This window comes from Capricornis sumatraensis, chromosome 18, assembly GCF_032405125.1.
Source record: "Capricornis sumatraensis isolate serow.1 chromosome 18, serow.2, whole genome shotgun sequence".
NCBI lineage: Eukaryota > Metazoa > Chordata > Mammalia > Artiodactyla > Bovidae > Capricornis > Capricornis sumatraensis.
In genome coordinates, this window is record NC_091086.1 from 77,797,928 (window position 1) to 77,817,713 (window position 19,786).

At 56.8% G+C, this 19,786-nt stretch overlaps 1 protein-coding gene across 2 annotated transcripts in view; it reads left to right on the top strand.

Annotated features, from left to right (window-relative positions):
• The window catches only part of SLC9A3 (solute carrier family 9 member A3), a 34,140-nt gene that overhangs the window by 11,460 nt on the left and 2,894 nt on the right, over positions 1–19,786 (top strand). The window contains exons 2-10 of one of the 2 annotated variants that reach the window (XM_068990681.1): positions 11,207–11,509; positions 13,203–13,363; positions 14,715–14,793; positions 15,390–15,567; positions 16,035–16,255; positions 17,562–17,764; positions 18,207–18,296; positions 18,380–18,450; positions 19,213–19,342. In XM_068990681.1, coding sequence (XP_068846782.1) covers positions 11,207–11,509; positions 13,203–13,363; positions 14,715–14,793; positions 15,390–15,567; positions 16,035–16,255; positions 17,562–17,764; positions 18,207–18,296; positions 18,380–18,450; positions 19,213–19,342 — 1,436 coding nt within the window. The remainder of the gene's footprint in view (positions 1–11,206; positions 11,510–13,202; positions 13,364–14,714; positions 14,794–15,389; positions 15,568–16,034; positions 16,256–17,561; positions 17,765–18,206; positions 18,297–18,379; positions 18,451–19,212; positions 19,343–19,786) is intronic. The other variant, XM_068990682.1, reaches the window with a different exon arrangement.

Sequence of the window (19,786 nt, forward strand, 5' to 3'; positions counted from 1 at the left end):
GCATGGGGCCCCTGGGGGCCAGCAGTGGTGGGTGGGGGGCCATGGGGGGTCCTGGGGACCAGCAGGGGGGAAGCGTTGGTGGGGGGTAGCATCCAGGGAAGGGTCCTGGGGCAGCTGGATGCTGGGGGTGCAGAGTGGTCCCAGTGAGGGTGTGGGCAGTACTGTTCTCCAGGGATGAGAACCAGCTTCTCACTCCAGCTTCTCTCACGACCTGGTACCCATGTGGGGTCCTCTGATGGCCTCCCCGCCTTGGGAACCCTTTGCCCCGTGCAGCACAGTGTCCATATCAGAAATCGATAGCCCCACGTCTCCCTGCTGCTCTGGCTCCAGGCAGTGGCCCGTGACAAAGTCCTGGCTTTGGGGGCCACGCTGGGAGCACCCTGATAGCAGTGGCTGCAGTGACGGAGCCGCCATGTGAATGGCAGGCGCGGTTTATGACACCTTGGAACATTGACCACACACTTTATCTGCAGAAAACATGTCCTTGGAGAAAACACCTTGCTGAAATTTTTCACATGAAAGTATAAAGGTCGATGGAGGGCTTCCCTGGCGGCTCAGATGGTAAAGGGCGATGAGATGTAATCCTGCTCCCCTACAGGAAATCTGTTTGCTGATTCTCCAAGCCCAGCACCGCATCCCCCCTCCCCACCCCCAGCAAAGTGAAGCGTCCTGTGTCCTGGCTCCAGTGGACCTCAAGGCAAATCTGATTGTCACCATCAGTCTCCGAGCCGACCACCAGCCCGACTGAGGTTGGCTTGTCTCCTCCTATGACGGCTCCCTGTGACGTAATTAACTTTCTGTTCTTGAATCTTAGAACTTTGAAAAACACCTTTTCTGGTTTGTTTGGCCTCCAGGGCCACCAGCCTCCAGCTTCCTCATTCTGTAATAGCAGAGTCACTGAGTACATGCCATTCTGGGCCCTTTTCACATCTCATGCAGAGAGAGGGTTTGTGTGGTGCTGGGGTCTGTGTGACCCTGATGGAAACCTCACTTCTTCCTGCCTTGGCTGTTTTTGCTGGCGTCTGCCTGTCATAGCTCGTGTTCAGTGAATCCTCTGTGGAGTAAGGTCTCGGTGACCTGATCACCAGCTACTCTGGCAAGCACGCCCTGTGACTGTCTGCGTGACCTGCCTGCACCTGGGCCTCTGCCACGGCTCCCTGCTCAGGGCCCAGCCAGAGAAGCTCCTCAGCCCCCCTCGTCTGAGGCCCCAGCCCCTCGAGCTTACCTGCCCTGCACCCTAGCTTTTCTCACACCTGCTCCAGCTTCACTGGAAGACAGATCAGTAGAGCTCATCGAATCTGAAGTATTTCTGAAGTCTCTAAGTTTATATTTTCCATCAAATCAGGGACACTTTTGGTCAGCATCTCTTCAGGTTTTTCTACCCCATTTTCCCTCTCCTCTCTCTAGGGCTCCAACTTTGCATACGCTGTATCTTCTGTTATCATCACACTGAGGCTCTGTCCGCTTTCTATCTTCTTCTTTGTACTTTGGGTAATTTCTATTGTTGTCTCTATTTGCTGCTAAGCTTGTCCGTTGACTTTTTTTGTATCGGATATTGGGCTCTTCAGTTCTAGAGTTCCAGTTCGGTTCTTTTAGATATATTCCATTTCAAGGGCCAGCTGATTACACCGATGGGCTGGCCAGCTGTTTTTGTAAATAAAGGCTTATTGGGGCACAGTGGTGTCCGTCTGTTCATGTACGTCATGGCTGTTTTTGTGCTACAGTGGCAAACTGAGTAATTGAAAATCAGAATGTATAGCCCACAAACCTAAACAATTTACTATCTGGCTCTTTTAGGAAAAAAGAAAAGAAAAAAGTCAAATCCTATTCTATTCCACTGCTGAGATTGACTCTTTGTTAATTCATTACAAACATATTTTCCTTTACATCCTTGAGCATGGTTGCAATAGCTTTTTAAATCCTTGTCTGCTACTAAAATTTAGCAACATCTGGGTCACCTTGAGGTCTCCACTGGTCTGTGGGTCCTGTTTTCCTGTTTCTTCACATGTCTAGTAATTTTGCATTGTTTCCGGGACACTGTGACTGAGGCATTGCAGAGAATCTATTCTGTTCTTCTGGAGAGCACTGATTTTTGTGGTTGCTGTTGGTCGCTGTTGTTTTGCCAAGACTGGGCTGAAACTCCAAGTGTGTCTCCCTGTGGTGACAATAGCTGAAACCTCTGGATTTTTAGCTTCTGCAGGCATCTCAAGACCTGCCTCTTGTGTGTGATTCAAGGGTCAGCCAGATATTTCAGGAGTTCACCCAGAACTTGGGGTTTGGCCTGTCAAGCTCTTTCCTTTCTGGGATCTGCCTTCTCCATTTTCAGTTACTGTGGTCACCCTGAGCTCTGATTTTTCAATCCAGTCAGGCTATAGGCTTCTGTTTGAGTGTTGGCTACTCTGCATGACCCCCGGTAAGACCTGCCCTTTGGAAAACAGCCAGAAGGAAACACAGAGATTGATTCGTTCTGGTCTCTTCCTCAAAGTGTAGGTCCCTCTGGTTTCTGTCTTTGGGCTCTCTTCAGTGTTGTGGGTGTTCATTCCAGACCTCATGGTCATTAACCAGGGGACAGGTGGCTGGACAACTCTTGACAGCGGTTCCTTTGCTGGGACAATGGGAGCGACTCCATTGGTGCCGTGAGGTGTAACTGTCACAAACTCTAAGTTGGAGCCAGTCATGAAATCATGTGAAAGCAGAGTTTAAACGTGCGCCTCTGTATGTGGAGCTCGCAGAGCAGACTGACGCGGAAGGTGGGTGAGAAGGCTCTTGGGGAGAAGGTGTGGCGAGTGGAGAGGCGCTGGCGGCTGCAGACCCACCTGTAGGCAGGGACAAGGCTGCTCACGTGAGTTCATTTGAAAACACTTTTGTTTATTACTTTTAATATGGTGCTGGAGAAGACTCCTGAGAGTCCTTTACACTGCAAGGGGATCCAACCAGTCAATCCTAAAGGAGATCAGTCCTGAATATTCATTGGAAGGACTGGTGTTGAAGCTGAAACTCCAATACTTTGGCTACCTGATGCAAAGAACTGACTCATTTGAAAAGACCCTGATGCTGGGAAAGATTGAGGGCAGGAGGAGAAGGGGACGACAGAGGATGAGATGGTTGGATGGCATCACCGGCTCAATGGACATGAGTTTGAGCAAACTCCGGGAATTGGTGATGGACACGGAGGCCTGGCGTGCTGCAGTCCATGGGGTCGCAAAGAGTCCGACACGACTGAGCGGTTGAACTGATTCTGAGTGTGGATAATTATATGTGACATTACCAGTCACACTACCCTGTGGTTGCTGCCTGCCCTGTAGGGGACGGCATCAGGGTGGATGCCTCTGAAGACAGAATGAGGGTCCTTGGGCCAGTGTCTGTCTAGGAAGCGGCCCCAGGGAGACCACAGCATGGCTGTAGAGAGGACTGGAGAGTCAGAACTGGGGCCTGTGTGGGTTTGGGTCACAGCATGTGTGTGTGGGGTGTCCCTGTGTATATGTCTGGGTGTTCTTGTGTCTGAGTGTCCCTGTGTACATGTCTGGGTGTCCCTGAGTGTGTCTGTGTGTCCCTGGGTGTTTATCTGGGTGTCCCTATGTCTGGGTGTCCCTGAGTGTGTCTGTGTGTACCATGACTGTGTGTCTCCGTGTGTGTCTGTGTGTCCTGTGTGTGTGTCTGTGTGTTTTTGCCTGAGTGTGTGACATCCCAGGTCCCACGTGGACCCGCTTGTCTCCTGGAGCAGGCAGAGCCCCAAGCCTCCCACCCTTCTCTCTGGAAGCGTTGCGCTGTCTGGCTGCTCTGGAGCACGTCTGGATGCTGCTCTGAAGCAGGTCTGGATGTACACGTTAAAGTAAAACCAAGGGATTTACCGTGCCTCTGCATTGCGAGGACTCCGCTGAATCTGTGTGAGATCCTGGGGGAGGTGGCCTCGGACAGCCTGAACCCAGGCCCGAGGTCCCAGGCCACGTTCCAAGGGGGCGTGAAGATGGTTGGCAGTAACTTCCCAGCGCCCGCCCTACTCGGGGCCCCTCCAGAATGGCTGGCTGGCGCGGGTGCCTCTGACCTTTAACATCAGTCCGAGGGTTGTAATTACAGGTCGAGGCACGTGTCCCGTGCTGTGACCATCGCGTGGCTGAGCTCAATTAGTTGTAACTCGCCAGGCCTCCGCCGTCGTGACCTGTGGGCTGGGAGGTCCCTGTGGAAGGCCAGGCTGCCCCAGGCCAGCCTCACACAGTCCCTGGGGACTGGCCTCCACGAGGCCCCCGGTCTGTCCTGCACAGAGAGCCATCCTGTCTCCCTTGGGCCCCAGTGCTCTGCGTGGTTCTGGCCATCCCCATAGCTCCTGCCCGTGAGGCGGCCTGTGGGTCTCGGCCTGGCCCTGGCCCCACAGTGGATGCACGCTCGGGCCCCGTGTTGGCCCTTGACACACAAGGTGCTTGAGTCCTGGAAAACCTAGGGCAGTCTCTGTCCTCCCAGCCAGTGGGCTTCCTGGCAAACTCGGCTCTGATGGGGAAGGCTGCCTCCCACACTCACTTCCCAGGGCACTCCCCTGGGACAAGGGCCCTCCGTGTCCACGGCCCAGGCTCTGGGGTGCTGGACGTGGAGACTGTGCAGTGCTGCAGCTCGAGGAGCCAAGGTCACTGCTCTGACTTCCTTTGTGGGCCCTTCTGTCTTCAGAGTAAAGGAGACGAAGGTTAGGAGGCTGATTGGGCCCTTGGCCACCAGGCCCCACTCAGGTCCCCCCACTGCAAACCAGGGTGTTGGGAGGCGGTGGGGAGGGGCAAGTGGCGATCCCGTGACTCCCCCACCATCCTCCCGGCTTCCCCAGGAGACCCAGCCACCTGGGGCCTCAGAGGCTGGAAGGAGAGGGCCCAGCAGGTGCTCTGGCCGCCGGTCATCCCAGTAATCTCACGGAAGCTGTGGCAGGAGTGTCTGTCCTAACCACACTCAGGCCGAGGCTGAAGGGAGGGTCTGGCCCTCGGGGACACGACCCCACAGGGAGTGGCCGCCCTCCTGGCGGGTGGACAGCATCTCTGGGCTGGCCACAGCAGGTACGCCTGCCCAGGGCGCTTGGAGCTTGGCCCACTAGCTCCTAAAACGCCCATTATGGGCTTAATGGCTGAGCCACTCACAAATTGCCGTTTAAAATCAATCAACTCTTCAGCTTAATTAGCTCATTACCATGCAGACTGCTGTCTGGTGGTCACGGGAGAAGGGGAGTGCCACCCGCAGCCTGACTGCTGGGTAGGAGGATTGCTCGCAAGGAATTCCCATCATGCAGAGACCCGGAGCTACAGGCAGGGACAGAGAACAGGAGCCCCACACCCACCCCAAAGACTGTTGCTTCCCCTCCCCCAAGACCAGAAAGACCAACTGGGAACCAAGGGCCAACCAGATGCCGGAGCCCTCAGACCACAGGGAGGGACAGCCCTGCCTGCCCCGATCACTAGCTCCAGGCACAGCCTGTGGACCACATGGTGGCAAGCCTGCCTCAGGGCGGCCTCCCGCTCCTGGGGACAGTGGGGCGGACAGAGCCACGTGATGGGGTGGGGGTGGGAGCAGGGGATTGAGGGCTCCCCCGGAGAAAAACGTCAGCGAGAAATGGGAAAGGTCCCGCGGGTTTTGGCATCACAGACACAGTAGGGCAGGAGCTCACCCTGAGACAGTGTCACAGTGACAAAGGTGAAGACTGGAGAAGGGCAAACGCAGTGAGATCCTAGAAATAAACTGCATACACTAGAGAAGACCCTGATGCTGGGGAGGACTGGAGGCAGGAAGAGAAGGGGACAGTAGAGGATGAGACGGCTGCAGGGCATCACCACTCAACGGGCATGAGTCTGAGAAAGCTCCAGGAGTCGGCGATGCACAGAGAGGCCCGGCGTGCTGTGGTCCACGGAGTCGCAAAGAGTTAGACACGACTGAGCGACTGAACTAAACTGAACTGACCTTTGACAGTGAAAATGCACCCGTGCACGTGTGTGAAGAGCCGCCCGTTGATAAGAAAAGGCTAATAACTCAGTAACACAGTAGCAAAGACCACGATACACGGGTCACAGAACAGGAAGAAATGTCTCCCAAATGAGATCAGACACTCAGCCTCACTCACAATGAGACAGTCAGATTAAATCTCCAGGAGATGCCCTTTCCCACCTGCCTAGGATGAGGGACCGGTGTGCCCCCCACCATGGGCAGGTGAGGCAGGTGTCTGTTCAGGACACGGATGAGTGCTTAGCAGGCGCTGCCCTGCTCAGAGGCGCGTATGCAGTGCCGACGGACGCAGAAATGGGAATAGCAGGCCCGTCTGTCCACGTCGTGTGTGTGTATGTGTGTGCGTGTATATATGTGTGTATGTGTCTGTGGTGTGTATACATGTGTGTGCATGTATGTGCGTGTGTGTGTATATGTGTATGTGTGTGCGTGTGTATATGTGTGTATGTGTCTGTGGTGTGTATACATGTATGTGTATAGTGTATGTGTGTAGTGTGTGTGTGCATGTCTGTGTGTGTGTGTGTGTGTGTATTTTTTCTCAATAGGTGAAAAGTTCAGATCACTTTTTCTGTGGGTTTTCAGGGCTTCCTTCCAAGCAGGAGCATCTGGTCAGAGGTCAGCCTGGGACTTATCCACGCTCTGTCCAAATTATTAAGGTTTTCTAGTAACCATATAGGAATGTGGCAGAGGATTAGGACTCTGAGTCCCAAAGGGCAGAGTTTTGTTGTTGTCGTCGTTAAGGGCCACCTGGCTCCTTGGCACCTTCCTGCCTCGCTGGCCCCACAGCTGTGACCTGAGACCCGCCGTGAACATCTACTCTGGGGAGATGTTTGGCTGAAGAGCAGACTCTGAGCCTGAGCTGAAACCAGCCTGCTGTCTCGGCAGGGGGTGTGCGGGGTCGGCTGGCACTGGCCACACCTGGCCCTGGACCTGACGACCCTGCAGTGCTGGCCTCTTCAGAGGGGAACCCGACCAGTGGTCACCAGATGTGGCCCCTAGGAGCCTGGCACAGGTTTCTGGGAACAGCAGCTGGGGCTGGCAGGGCGGCCCTCCACGCAGCTTACTCGGGGCTCGTCGTGGGCCTTTGAGGCGCAGGAGCGGAGGCCATGTGCAGCCTGGGAGAAGCGTGGCCTCACAGCAGCCCAGCAAGCAGGGAACTCAGGCGCACCGTGGTTCTGGCTCTGGGTGTACTTTCTGACTCAGCTCCCAGACGCCAAGCAGCAGGAGGGAGAGGAGAGGACACACTGCCATTTGTGGATTCAGTGAGCCCCTGGGAGGCCAGGCGAGAGCCCAGGCCTTCCCGTGACGGCATCACTCCGAGGCACCAGCGCAGACTCCCGGGTCCAGGCCCACGGAGCCTGGCCTCCAGGTGGGGCCCGGGGCCCGCAGGGAGGGCTCTGGGCCAGGCTGAGGCGTGGGAGCAGGCCGTGGAGGAAGACACACATCCCTCCGTCCACGGTGGGCAGCCAGCTGGGCACGTGCATGCAGGGAGCAGGTGCGGCAAGGCCTGGGCTCCTGGGCTCCTGGGCTCCTGCCTGTCTCCCCGTCAGGGACCCTCCTGTGCTGGGCTCGGAGGGCCCTCCAGGGGGTCAAGAGCCTGCAGACCTCAGGGAGGCCAAGCTCAGGCCTCCTGCTGATGGGCAGGGCGGGGCTGGAGGATTTCCAGGAAGCACGGCCCCCACTCTGGGCCCCCACCCCGAGCTCACAGGCAGCCTCCCACGTGGGCACCTTGGGCCGTGCAGCTGGCAGCCCCCCTGTGGGCTGGGAACTGTGTCCCGTGGAAACAATGAGGCGCCAGCCTCCTGGCCTCTGAGATTGTCCGTGAAGGCGGGACCCCACAGCTGGCTTCCTGGGTGGCTGCCCTCACAGGACTCCCGTGAAAACCATCAGAGGAAGAAGTGGGACCTCGTCCTGACATCCAGATGACCCGCTGCTGCTGCGGTGCCTGAGCCCAGGAGGCCTGAGGGCTCCTGGGGGGCACCCAGTGGGTCCTCAGGGCCTCAGGGCCCACTCTGCCCCACTGGCTGAGACCTGACGCTCCCTGGGCTACAGAGCAGGGCCCACGCCTGCCCCACTGTTGCTCAACCAGACCCGGAAAGGACTGTCCTGGGGAAGAGAGATAGACCTTCTGAGAGCCAGCATCTAGCCCCCAAACATCCCAGGTCGCCAGTGAGGAGTCAGGCCAAGGACAGGGTGTGGGGCTCCGGGATCGGAACCCAGGTCCCGGGGGGTAGGGCGCGCCGGCCAGGCTCAGTTTACTGGCCGGACCTCACGGGCCACACCCTGTGCTCTGCCTCCTCCCTGACCCCGCCGCTCCTGGGTCCTCGCACCTCAGGAGACAATCCTTAGAGTACAAAAGAAGACTTCTTAATAAACAGAACTTTGTTTTCTAGTCACACAGTCATGTCCAACTCTTTGCCACCTCACGGACTGTAGCACACCAGGCTTCCCTGTCCATTACCACCTCCTGGAGTTTACTCAAGCTCATGTCCACTGGTCAGTGATGCCAAGCAACCATCTCCGCCTCTGTCGTTCCCTTCTCCTCCTGCCTTCAATCTTTCCCAGCATCAGGGTCTTTTCCAATGAGTCAGCTCTTCTCATAAGGTGGCCAAAGTATTGGAGTTTTAGCTTCAGCATCAGTCCTTCCAATGAATATCCAGGCTTGATTTCCTTTAGGATTGACTAGTTTAATCTCCTTGCTGTCCAAGGGACTCTCAAGAGTCTTCTCCAACACCAAAGTTCAAAAGCATTAGTTCTTTGGCACTCAGCCTTCTTTATGGTCCAACTCTCACATCCATACATGACCTCAGGAAAAACCACAGCTTTGACTAGATGGACCATTGTAGGCAAAGTGATCTCTGCCTTTTCACACACTCCCTAGGTTTGTCATAGCTTTCCTTCCAAGGAGCAAGCATTCTTTAATTTCATGGTTGCAGTCACCAACTTCAGTAATTTTGGAGCCCAAGAAAATAAAGTCTGTCCCTGTTTCCACTGTTTCCCCATCTGTTTGCCATGAAGTGATGGGACCAGATGCCATGATTTAGTTTTTTGAATGTTGAGTTTTAAGCCAGCTTTTTCACTCTCCTCTTTCACCCTCATCAAGAGGCTCTCTAGTTATTCTTCGCTTTCTTCCATGAGGGTGGTGTCATCTGCATTTCTGAGGTGATTGATTTCTCCTGGCAATCTTGATTCCAGCTTGTGATTCATCCAGCCTAGCATTTTGAATGATGTAAAATGCATATACTTTAAATAAGCAGGGTGACAATATGCAGCCTCCATGTACTCCTTTCTCAATTTTGAATCAGTCTGTTGTTCCATGTGGCAGGTTCTAACTGTTGCTTCTTGATGTATATACAGGTTTTGCAAGAGGTAGGTAAGGTGGTCTGGTATTCCCATCTCTTTAAGAATTTTTGTTTGTTGGGATCCACAACAGTTTGTTGTGATCCACACAATCAAAGCCTCTGGTATAATCAATGAAGCAGAAGTAGATGGTTTCTGGAATTCTCTTGCTTTTTCTATGATGGATGTTGACAATTTGATCTCTGGTTCCTCTGCCTTTTCTAAATCCAGCTTGTACATCTGGAAGTTTTCTGTTCATATGCTGTTGAAGCCTAGCTTGGAGAATTTTGAGCATTACTTTACTAGCGTGTGAGATGAGTGCAATTGTGTGGTAGTTTGAGCATTCTTTGGCATTGCCTTTCTTTGGGATTGGAATGAAAATTGACTTTCCAGTGCTGTGGCCACTGCTGAGTTTTCCAAATTTGCTGGCATATTGAGTGCAGCTCTTTCACAGCATCATCTTTTAGGATTTGAAATAGCTCAACTGGAATTCCATTACCTCCACGAGCTTTGTTTATAGTGATGCTTCTTAAGGCCCACTTGACTTCACATTCCAGGATGTCTGGCTCTAGGTGAGTGATCACACCATTGTGGTTATCTAGGTCATTAAGATCTTTTTTGTACAGTTGTTATGTGTATTTTTGCCACCTCTTCTTAATATCTTTTACATCTGTTTGGTCCATACAATTTCTATCCTTTATTGTGCCCATCTTTGCCTGAAATGTTCCCTTGGTATCTCTAATTTTCTTGACAAGATCTCTAGTCTTTCCCATTCTATTGTTTTCCTCTATTTCTTTGCATTGATCACTGAGGAAGGCTTTCTTATCTCTCCTTGCTCTTCTCGGGAACTCTGCACTCAGATGGGTACATCTTTCCTATCCTCCTTGCCTTTCACTTCTTTTCTGAGATAGTTGTAAGACCTCCTCACATAACCATTTTGCCCTTTTGCATTTCTTTTTCTTGGGGATGGTTTTGATCACTGTCTCTTGTATAATGTTACAAACCTCCATCCATAGTTCTTCATGCACTCTGTCTATCAGATCCAATCACTTGAATCTACTTCTCGCTTCCACTATATAACTGTAAGGTATTTGATTTAGGTCATACCTGAATAGTCTAGTGGTTTTCCCTTCTTTTTTCAATTAAAGTCGAATTTTGAAGGAGTTTATGATCTGAGCATGAGTGAAAAAGAGAACTATCTCAAACACCCATCTCTTCTGTCAATATTCCAATTATTTTGAAATCAGACTTAACACAGGATTCTTACCACTTTTTCCTTGGAGTCTTAAAACAAAGGAGAAGTGGCCCCAATAGTGGGACCTCCCTTGAGGTCCTGGCAGGGCTAGGGGTGAGGGGGCCTAGGGGTCTGACTGTTGGTGGACAGACCTTTGGGGTCCTGCTGTCCTCCAGCACACGACTGTTGTGGCGGGAGTGATTGCGGCTGGGGCGCCCTGGGAAGCCTGGCCTTATAGGCTGTTTTCCTGGAGGGCAGGGGGGACGTCCTGCATGGGGGCACTCCCATGTAGATACAGTGGGGCTTCAGGCAGGGTGGGGGTCCAGGGCACCAGATACAGCATGAGGGGTGAGGTCAGAGGGGGTCCGTGGGGCCTGGGGCGTGGGGGCTCTGCTTACCTGGCCTCTGTCAAAGCAGCCATGCAGCCCCTCCAGCCTGACTCTACCATGGGGACTCCCTGCAGAAGGGGGCCATTTTCTGAGCAGGAGGCAGGAGACCTCTGAGGAGGGTGTCCCAGGGCCGGGTGGACTGGTAGGGCCTCTCAGCTGCACAAGTAGGGGCGGGAGGGAGGTGGCCACAGCCCCAGGTCGGGGGCCTTGTTTCCTGAGCTCAAGTTCTCTTTGTGGAGCCAGGCTGGCCCTCTGACTTCCACTCCCCCCGCAGGCTTCCACCTGTCCCACAAGGTCACCAGTGTGGTCCCTGAGAGTGCCCTGCTCATCGTGCTGGGCCTGGTGCTGGGCGGCATCGTCCTGGCGGCCGACCACATCGCCTCCTTCTCACTCACACCCACGGTGTTCTTCTTCTACCTGTTGCCGCCTATCGTGCTGGACGCTGGCTACTTCATGCCCAACCGGCTCTTCTTTGGCAACCTGGGCACCATCCTGCTGTACGCGGTCATCGGCACTGTGTGGAATGCGGCCACCACCGGGCTGTCGCTCTACGGCGTCTTCCTCAGTGGCCTGATGGGTGAGTGGGCACCACCACCTGGCGGGGCTGGGGGCCTCCTGGAGGGTCCCGGGGTTCCTAGGGTAGGCTCCCAGAAGCTGCATCTAAGAAAGCACAAGCCAAAAACACAGGCTTAAAAGGAGAGTGAGTGTAGGGGTCATCCAGAGATGTCACCAGTGGCCACTTAACCCTCCTGGGTTTTAATTCATCAACAGCCAGTCCACGCCCATCCTCAGGCTGAGGCATGTGTCCTGCTTGGGAATGAAGTCTGGTCCGACCAGGTTGGCCGGTGGGTGGGGTGTTGGGAACGAGCCAGCTGCTGTCCCTCCCCCTTGGCAGGGAGGTCGGGTCCAACCTCAGACCCCAGGGAAGGAGGCGGCGGCCTCTGGCACAGGGCAACACCTGAGCCCCATACCCGTGGAGCCCAAATAAACCTGCCCCTGCGCAGAAGGTTGGGTGTCGTTTCTACTCAATCCGGCAGGGAGAAGGCGGGCAAGCCTCTCCTCCATCACGTGGGATCTGTGTCTGAGGCTCTTCCCCTGCCCGTGTTTCCTGCCAGTTGGTTACTAACCTCAGCCCTGGCGTACCTCTGAGGTGCACCCCACCCACCTGGGAGTCGGTCATTATCCACCCGGGAAGCGAGCAGGTGGGGCCCTGCTCACCGAGGCCGTGCATACGTGCCGGATGGCATGGCCTTGAACTCAGCCTGGTTTCCCCATGCCTCTGTGCTCCACAGGCTGAGCTCCCGGTGTTGGGGGCGACGAGGGAGGTGGGGCTGCTAGCACCTCCCTGGGCAGCAGTCTCAGCTCAGCTTCGGCCTCAAACACTTCCACCAGCAGAACCAGACAAGGGACAGGCCCTCTGACAGAAGAGCAAGCACCCCCAGCCCCCCCAGTGGGGCTCACGACCTCCCTTGAAATCACAGTGACAAAGAAGACACATTGAGAAACACACTGAGGGCTAAGGCACCCCATCTGCAGGAGTCACCTAGGACCCTGTCCTCACCCCTGGACAGTGCAGGCTTCCTCAAGCCCCCACAGCCATCTGGCACCATCCCCAAGCCCAGCCCTGGAAGCCCCCCGAGGCTGGCGTGGTGCCAAACACACCCGGCCAGTTCTCCCCAATGCCCGGGCCACAGGGCCCACGCAGGTGACATTAGACTGCCATCCCTGGTGGTGCCCTCAGGTAGCTGGGACAGCCTAAGGCCACTTCTGGCCCCCAGGCCCAAGGGAACGTTCTGGGGTTTGGCTCCCTGAGGGGCCATGGCCGTCTGAGGCCTGTGCTCCGTCCTTGGGATGGAGTGGTCATGGCTGGGTGTCAGCCAAGGTCATGGAGCAGGGCAGTGCCCAGGGGACACCCAGAGCCCAGCCCTGCAGCCGGCAGACAGGAATTGGTCTCTGCTGTCAGCCTGCTCGTGGCTCTGAGGTCTGCCCCAAGGCTGGGCGACACCGCCAAGGAAGGGTCAGCCTGGGTGGCCACAGGTGGGCCAGGCAGCAGACATCCTGGGGGCATCTGGGCACAGCAGCCCAGCACCCAGAAACCCCGGGCCATCAAGAGGCCCTGCGGGTGGGCAAGGCCAAAGTTGGGGAGGGTCCCGGAACACACAGTCCAGCAGCCACAGTCCTGTCCCTGGGACCTTCCTGGCATGGCCGGCGCGGGGAGGACTGGCCCTCCAGGGAGGAGGGCTCCCCCTGACGGCCCACTCGTCTTCCAGGAGACCTGAACATCGGGCTACTGGACTTCCTCCTGTTCGGCAGCCTGATTGCCGCCGTGGACCCGGTGGCTGTGCTGGCTGTGTTTGAGGAGGTGCACGTCAACGAGGTGCTGTTCATCATCGTCTTCGGGGAGTCCCTGCTCAACGATGCTGTCACCGTGGTGAGTGCCCAGCAGGATGCACCTCCTGGTCCTGTTCCAGGGTCTCACTGCTGGCATCCCAGCTTTGGCTGCAGGCCTCGTGTCTGCCCTTGACTGTGGAGTTGTGGGTGATCATGGTGTTGTGGGGATTGAGGAGGGGAACTCAGCCAGGCCCAGTGTGCCCATGGCCTGAGGGCTGGCGGTCCACGTCGGCTCTGGGTAGCCCAGAGAAAAGGGCGGCCCGTTTGGATATCAGAGGCCATCCTCCCCACACCGGCCATGGGCTCTGGAGCAGTGAGGTCCCAGGGGCAGCACAGAGGGCTGGTCAGCAGTGTGGCTGAGCACCTGCCTGGGGTCTCCTCAGCCCTGCAGTTTCGCAGACGTAGTGGGCGTCCAGTCTTCTCTTTGCCCTTCCATGTCCTGTAAACGCGTGAACTTCTGCCCAAGCCAGGAAGCTCCTCCCTGGCTCCTGTGAGGCTCGTCTTCCTTACGAAGGAGGAAGCGGGAGAAGCAGGGCGCTGTGCCCTGCTCCCCCAACCTTCACAGCTGTGCCATCCCTCCGACGCAGTCCCCATGCAGCAACACCACCAAATTTCCTTCCATAAACACAGCTTTGCGATCTGCCCCATGAGGGCCTTCTCCCCCCTGGAAAGCACAGACCTGGAGACACAGAAACATTTCTTCCCAAGGGCCCCACAGCCCCCCGACCTGGGTCGCCCCCAGGCCCCTCCCCTGGACATGGAGCCAGCACATCCTTCAGGAGCTTCGCTCAGAGCACAGCGGGCACCTCCCACACACACAGCCCTGCAGCCTTGGATAAGGTGTTAGGCATTTATCACCACATCATAGCAGGATGTGGAGAAGGAAATGGCAACCCACTCCAGTACTCTTGCCTGGAGAATCCCATGGAGGGAGGAGCCTGGTAGGCTACAGTCCATGGGGTCGCAAAGAGTCAGACTTCACTTCATAGCAGGATGAGGTTTGAATGTTAACAGGCAAAGATGCCAGGGGTGCGTCCCCACTGACGGGGGCCGCATAACGGCAAAGTCACAGCAAATGAAACTCTGGTTGTGTCTTGGGAAGCAAACTAAAGATCATCACAGCAGGCTGGCTTTGTGGCCGCCCTGCTTCACTGAGGGCGGGGAAGGCCAGGTTTTCTCTGAGGGTTCTTGTTCCTCCCAGACTGTCCTCCCACCCCAGACCCCACACTACTGCCCCAGATGAGTTTGCCCTGGCGGTTTTCAGTTTCCCTTCAGATTGCTGCCATGGTCTCCTCACTTGGCCCAAGTCTCACCAGGCCTGGGGCCCGAGACGGGGAGGAGTCCGTGCTGACCGCAGGCTGACAGGGTCCTGTCTGTCTGTGTCCCCGCAGGTCCTGTACAATGTGTTTGAATCTTTTGTGACTTTGGGTGGTGACAAGGTGACCGGCGTGGATTGCGTGAAAGGAATAGGTGTGTGGCTCGCCGGTTGTGTTCCAGCGGGGAGCCAGGGCCAGTGTCTTCTCCGGAACATGGACCCCGTGGGGCAGCATCTGTGCCAGGCTGGAACCCACAGCCTGTGCAGGGAAACATGCTTCCATTTCAAAGTCTTGGTGACAGGCCCCCGCCCTCCCCGGCAGGTTACACTAATCTGGTTTCCCAGGCCCCAGCCACCCTGGGTGGCGAGGATCATTGCCCCCACAGACCCACGGGAGGACGTGGATCCTGTATCTGGGGTCTTGGGAATCCCTCTGGGCAGGGACAGTTACAGATGGCATTCCTGGGAGCCCAGAGCCTGGTCCTTGCTGTCAACCCCCCACCAATGCTGCTGGTCTCAGTGCTGCCCCCGCAGTGGGGTAGCCGGGCCTCCCTTGGTGCAGTGCTCTCCTCTCCCTGTGGAGCCAGAGCCTCTGTCTGCTGAGAGAATCAGCCTCTTGTTTGCTGAGCTGCTGGTGCCTCTGGGGTCACCCGGGACCTCAATGGGGAACAGTCAGTCAGTCAGGCCAGCTCGCCCACGCCGTGGCCACAGAGGGCCCCTCAGAGGCCAGCGGCACTCCTTGTCCTTGCAGTGTCCTTCTTCGTGGTGAGCCTGGGGGGCACGCTGGTGGGCATCGTGTTCGCCTTCTTGCTCTCCCTGGTGACACGCTTCACCAAGCACGTGCGCATCATCGAGCCTGGCTTCGTGTTTGTCCTCTCCTACCTGTCCTACCTCACGTCTGAGATGCTGTCCCTGTCGGCCATCCTGGCGTGAGTCCCTCCTCACTGGTCGGCCACCCACCGGCCCCCGCATACCCGGCGGACCTGCCCTGGGGAGGCCTGGCCACTTCCCTGGGCGGGGCGGGAACTCGCTATGGGGGAGAAGAATTTGGTCTATTTAGTCTTTTAATTAAGGAGTTGGCGTCTTCATAGAGCTCTCCAGGGGCTGCAGCACCTGCTCTGCCCCCACGCAGCCTTTCCCAGGGCTCTGACCCGCAGAGCAGCCCCCCTCCCCCCAGAGGCCCACAGACAGTGTCAAGGTAGCCAGCCCAGGGCACCAAGCCCCTAGGAGGAGCCCTGTACTCACAAAGAGGAGTGCTGATGAGTAGCGGGGGATGCTTGCCCAGGATGCAGGGGCCCCGAAGTGCTGCCTTCTGGGAGATGGGCTTGAGCCCCACGGGGTCTGGTGGGAGCTGAGCCCTGGCTTGAACGCTCATGGCGGGCTGTCCCATGTGCAGCATCACCTTCTGTGGCATCTGCTGTCAGAAGTACGTGAAGGCCAACATCTCAGAGCAGTCAGCCACCACAGTGCGTTACACCATGAAGATGCTGGCCAGTGGGGCCGAGACCATCATCTTTATGTTCCTGGGCATCTCAGCTGTGGACCCTCTCATCTGGAAGTGGAACACAGCCTTCGTGCTCCTGACGCTGCTTTTCATCTCTGTGTACAGGGCCATAGGTGAGGGTGTGCGGAGTATGGGGGGTGACAGAAGGACAATGGGGAATGATGGGGGGATTATGAGGATGATGGGCAGATGAGGGGGTGAAGGAGGGTGATGGGGGTGGTGAGGACGATGAGGGGATGATGGTGATGGGGATGATGGGCTGAGGGGATGAGAGGGTGATGGGAGGATGATGGGGGGTGATGGAGGATGATGGGGGGTGATGGAGGGTGATGGGAGGATGGAGGGTGATGGAGGGTGATGGGAGGATGATGGGGGGTGATGGGAGGATGATGGGGGGTGATGGGAGGATGATGGGGGTGATGGGAGGATGATGGGGGGTGATGGGAGGATGATGGGGGGTGATGGGAGGATGATGGGGGGTGATGGAGGATGATGGGGATGATGGAGGGTGATGGGAGGATGGAGGGTGATGGAGGGTGATGGATGGGGGATGATGGAGGGTGATCGGGATGATGGGACGATGGAGGGTGATAGCGATGAGGGGGGCTGAGAGGATGATTGAGGGAGACAGAGGGGTGAGGGGACATAGTCAGCCAACAGCAGGGATTGGCCATGGGGAGTCTGCAGAGCCAGCAACACACATTGGCTCCCAGCCCCCAGCCCCGCAGCACAGTGAATGACAGACTCAAGAGACCTTGGGGAACCTAAGGCTGGCCAGGACATTAGTCACCCTCAGTGAAGGGACAGGCCTTCTCAGTCTTATAGCCTCATCACTGAAATAAGACCACCTTGAGGTACAAGTGGAAGGTTCCAGAAGCCAGGGGAACCCATGTGGCTTCCCACTGACTTACTCTGGATGTGGTCACTTGGGTGACATCTCAGTCACCACGGCACGTGAGAAGCAGGAGCCGCTGCGGCCCCACTCAGCCCTGGTCACTGGTCCCTGGTGTGCAGTGCTAACCCAGGGCCGGGGAGGGGAGAAGGCAGTCGGGTGACCCCCACCTGCTCTGCCTGCAGTCGCTGGACTGAGGGCTCAGGAAAACAGAGGCCCTGTGATTGGGTGGCCTCTTGTCCTGGAGCTGCTGGGCAGTCACATATGTGGTCATACTGAGACCTAGGAATTTCCAGAGCGGCTGGAGCACAGCTTGGGGGTGCAGAGGCAGGCAGGGGCCCAGAGAGCTCCAAAGAGGTTGAGGGACCTGCAGGCGGGGCTACAGTGGTGCCTCTTGCTTGCTTGCTGGCTTGTGGGAGGAGGCAGCTTCCCAGTGTGACTCCTCCCCCACTGCGGCTGCAGGGGGTGCTGGTAGGGACAGAGGGGCTGCATCTCCCCCAAGTGCTGAGTGCATGCGCATCCCACAGGGGTCGTCCTGCAGACCTGGATTCTGAATCGGTACCGGATGGTGCAGCTGGAGATCATAGACCAGGTGGTCATGTCCTACGGCGGCCTTCGAGGAGCTGTGGCTTACGCCTTGGTGGTCCTCCTGGACGAGAACAAGGTCAAAGAGAAGAACCTGTTTGTCAGCACCACCATCATCGTCATCTTCTTCACCGTCATCTTCCAGGTACGGGTGGTGGAGGGGCCTCATCCTCCCAGGTGCCAGGCCTAACTGGGTTGATAATTTTAGTAACTAGGTGCAGTTTTGTAGGTTTTCATGTGGCCCCACAGGGTGCAGCGCGATTTGGCCTAGAAACCTCCTTCCTTGGCTGTTGCTGGTTAACAAAGCCCCAGTTAATGTTTCATTGACCAGGAAGGAAAAGGCCCCGCTTTGCCTGGCTCTTGGCTACTCTAAGGAGCTGGCCAGGGGCGTCCAAGGATGTCCAGTGACCCGCAGGTGGCAGGGCCTCCTCTGCCAGGAGATGGGCACAGATCACCTGGGTCCTGGCCAAGGGGTGGCCCCTTCCGCCCCGTTGGGGTGTGTGGGCTCGGGATCAGTGGGCCACAGTGGGGTATGGGTCTGGGGTGAGGCCTGGCCCAGCCTCAGTGTCAGGGTGTCTATCTTCCAGGGTCTGACCATCAAGCCCCTGGTGCAATGGCTGAAGGTGAAGAGGAGTGAACAGCGAGACCCCAAGCTCAACGAGAAGCTGCACGGCCGGGTAGGTGGAAGGGCTGAGGTAGGAGGGAGGAGGAGGAAGGGGCTGTCCAGGTGACGCTGACCCACTTGCCTCTCCTTCCAAAGGCTTTCGACCACATCCTCTCGGCCATCGAGGACATATCAGGGCAAATCGGACACAATTATCTGAGAGATAAGTGAGTCGCTGCAGTGGCCCCTGACAAACTGAAACAAGAGAATTCAGAGGCACGTTCATCTCAGTTGTTAGTCCCCTTCTTTAATCAGCGCCTGTAGGGTCCACAGGGTATAGAGCGGATCTCTGGCATCACCATGACCCTAACCCCACTGAGCCCCAGTGACCTCAGAACACTGCCCTCGGAGGACCCAGGGCCACTCACCACCTTGTTCAGGTCCCCGCTTCTCCCCTCCTGTCCCTGGGGTCCCCCCAAGCCCCTTCTCCTAAATACCTCTGCTTCTCCTCCTGGGACCCCCCCTTCCGCCTTCCTGCCCCTGGAGCCCCTTAAGCCCCTTCTCCTCCTAGAATCCTACTTTTCCTCCTGTGACCCCCTTCCCCGCTTTAGATCTCCACCCGCCCCCTCGCCCCGCCCCGTCCTCCCATCTTCCTACAGGGTTATGCAGTCAGAGGAAATCTGCATGACTGCATCACAGGAGAAGGTTAATCCCATTTTCACGCACACATCATGACCCTGCCATCGGACAGGAAGGTAGAGCGGCCACAGGGCCATGAGGCAGCATTCAGCGGCACGTGGAGAGTCATCTCTTTCACTTCAAAGCTTGCCTGTGTGGCTGTCACAGTAAACAGAAACTGAGTATCCCACCCAGCAGCTACAACACTGTGTCCATCGTGGGTCTAGATGTTGCCAGGGTTCCATCCCAGGGCTTCACCCAGACCCCACCAAGTGCTGACCACTATTGGTTTGACCCACCCGTCCTCGCAGGTGGTCGAATTTTGATAGGAAATTCCTCAGCAAAATCCTCATGAGAAGGTCAGCTCAGAAGTCTCGAGATCGGATTCTGAACGTTTTCCACGAGCTCAACTTGAAGGATGCCATCAGCTATGTGGCCGAGGTACTGGCCGTCTCATCTGCTCTTTTGTAGGAGTGTGGGGGGAGGGCGGGAAGAGGTGAGACAGACCTGTGTGTGGACAGTGCTGGGGTCTGCACCCTGAGGCCCGGGCAGGGGTGGGGCAGCTGGTGAGCGACACACAGTCTTCTTGATGCCCCAGCCGCAGTTCACCCGAGCTCAAGGGCCCTCAGGCAGCCTGAAAGTGGGGTTCACCACAGCTCCCGCTCTGCGGTGCTGGGTCTGAGGTCACAGACCCCAGTGAGCACAAGCTCCAGGCTCCAGCCGGGGCGAGGCCATGGGCGCAAGGCCTGTCTTCTGCACCTCCGACCAGCTGAGGAAGTTCAGAGCAGGAATCCCAGCCCCTCTGACCGTGAGCCTTTGAGGCCTCGCTCCCTCCCTGGGGCTGGGAAGGTGGGTGGTGACCTCTGCTGGCTGCACCCTCTCCTG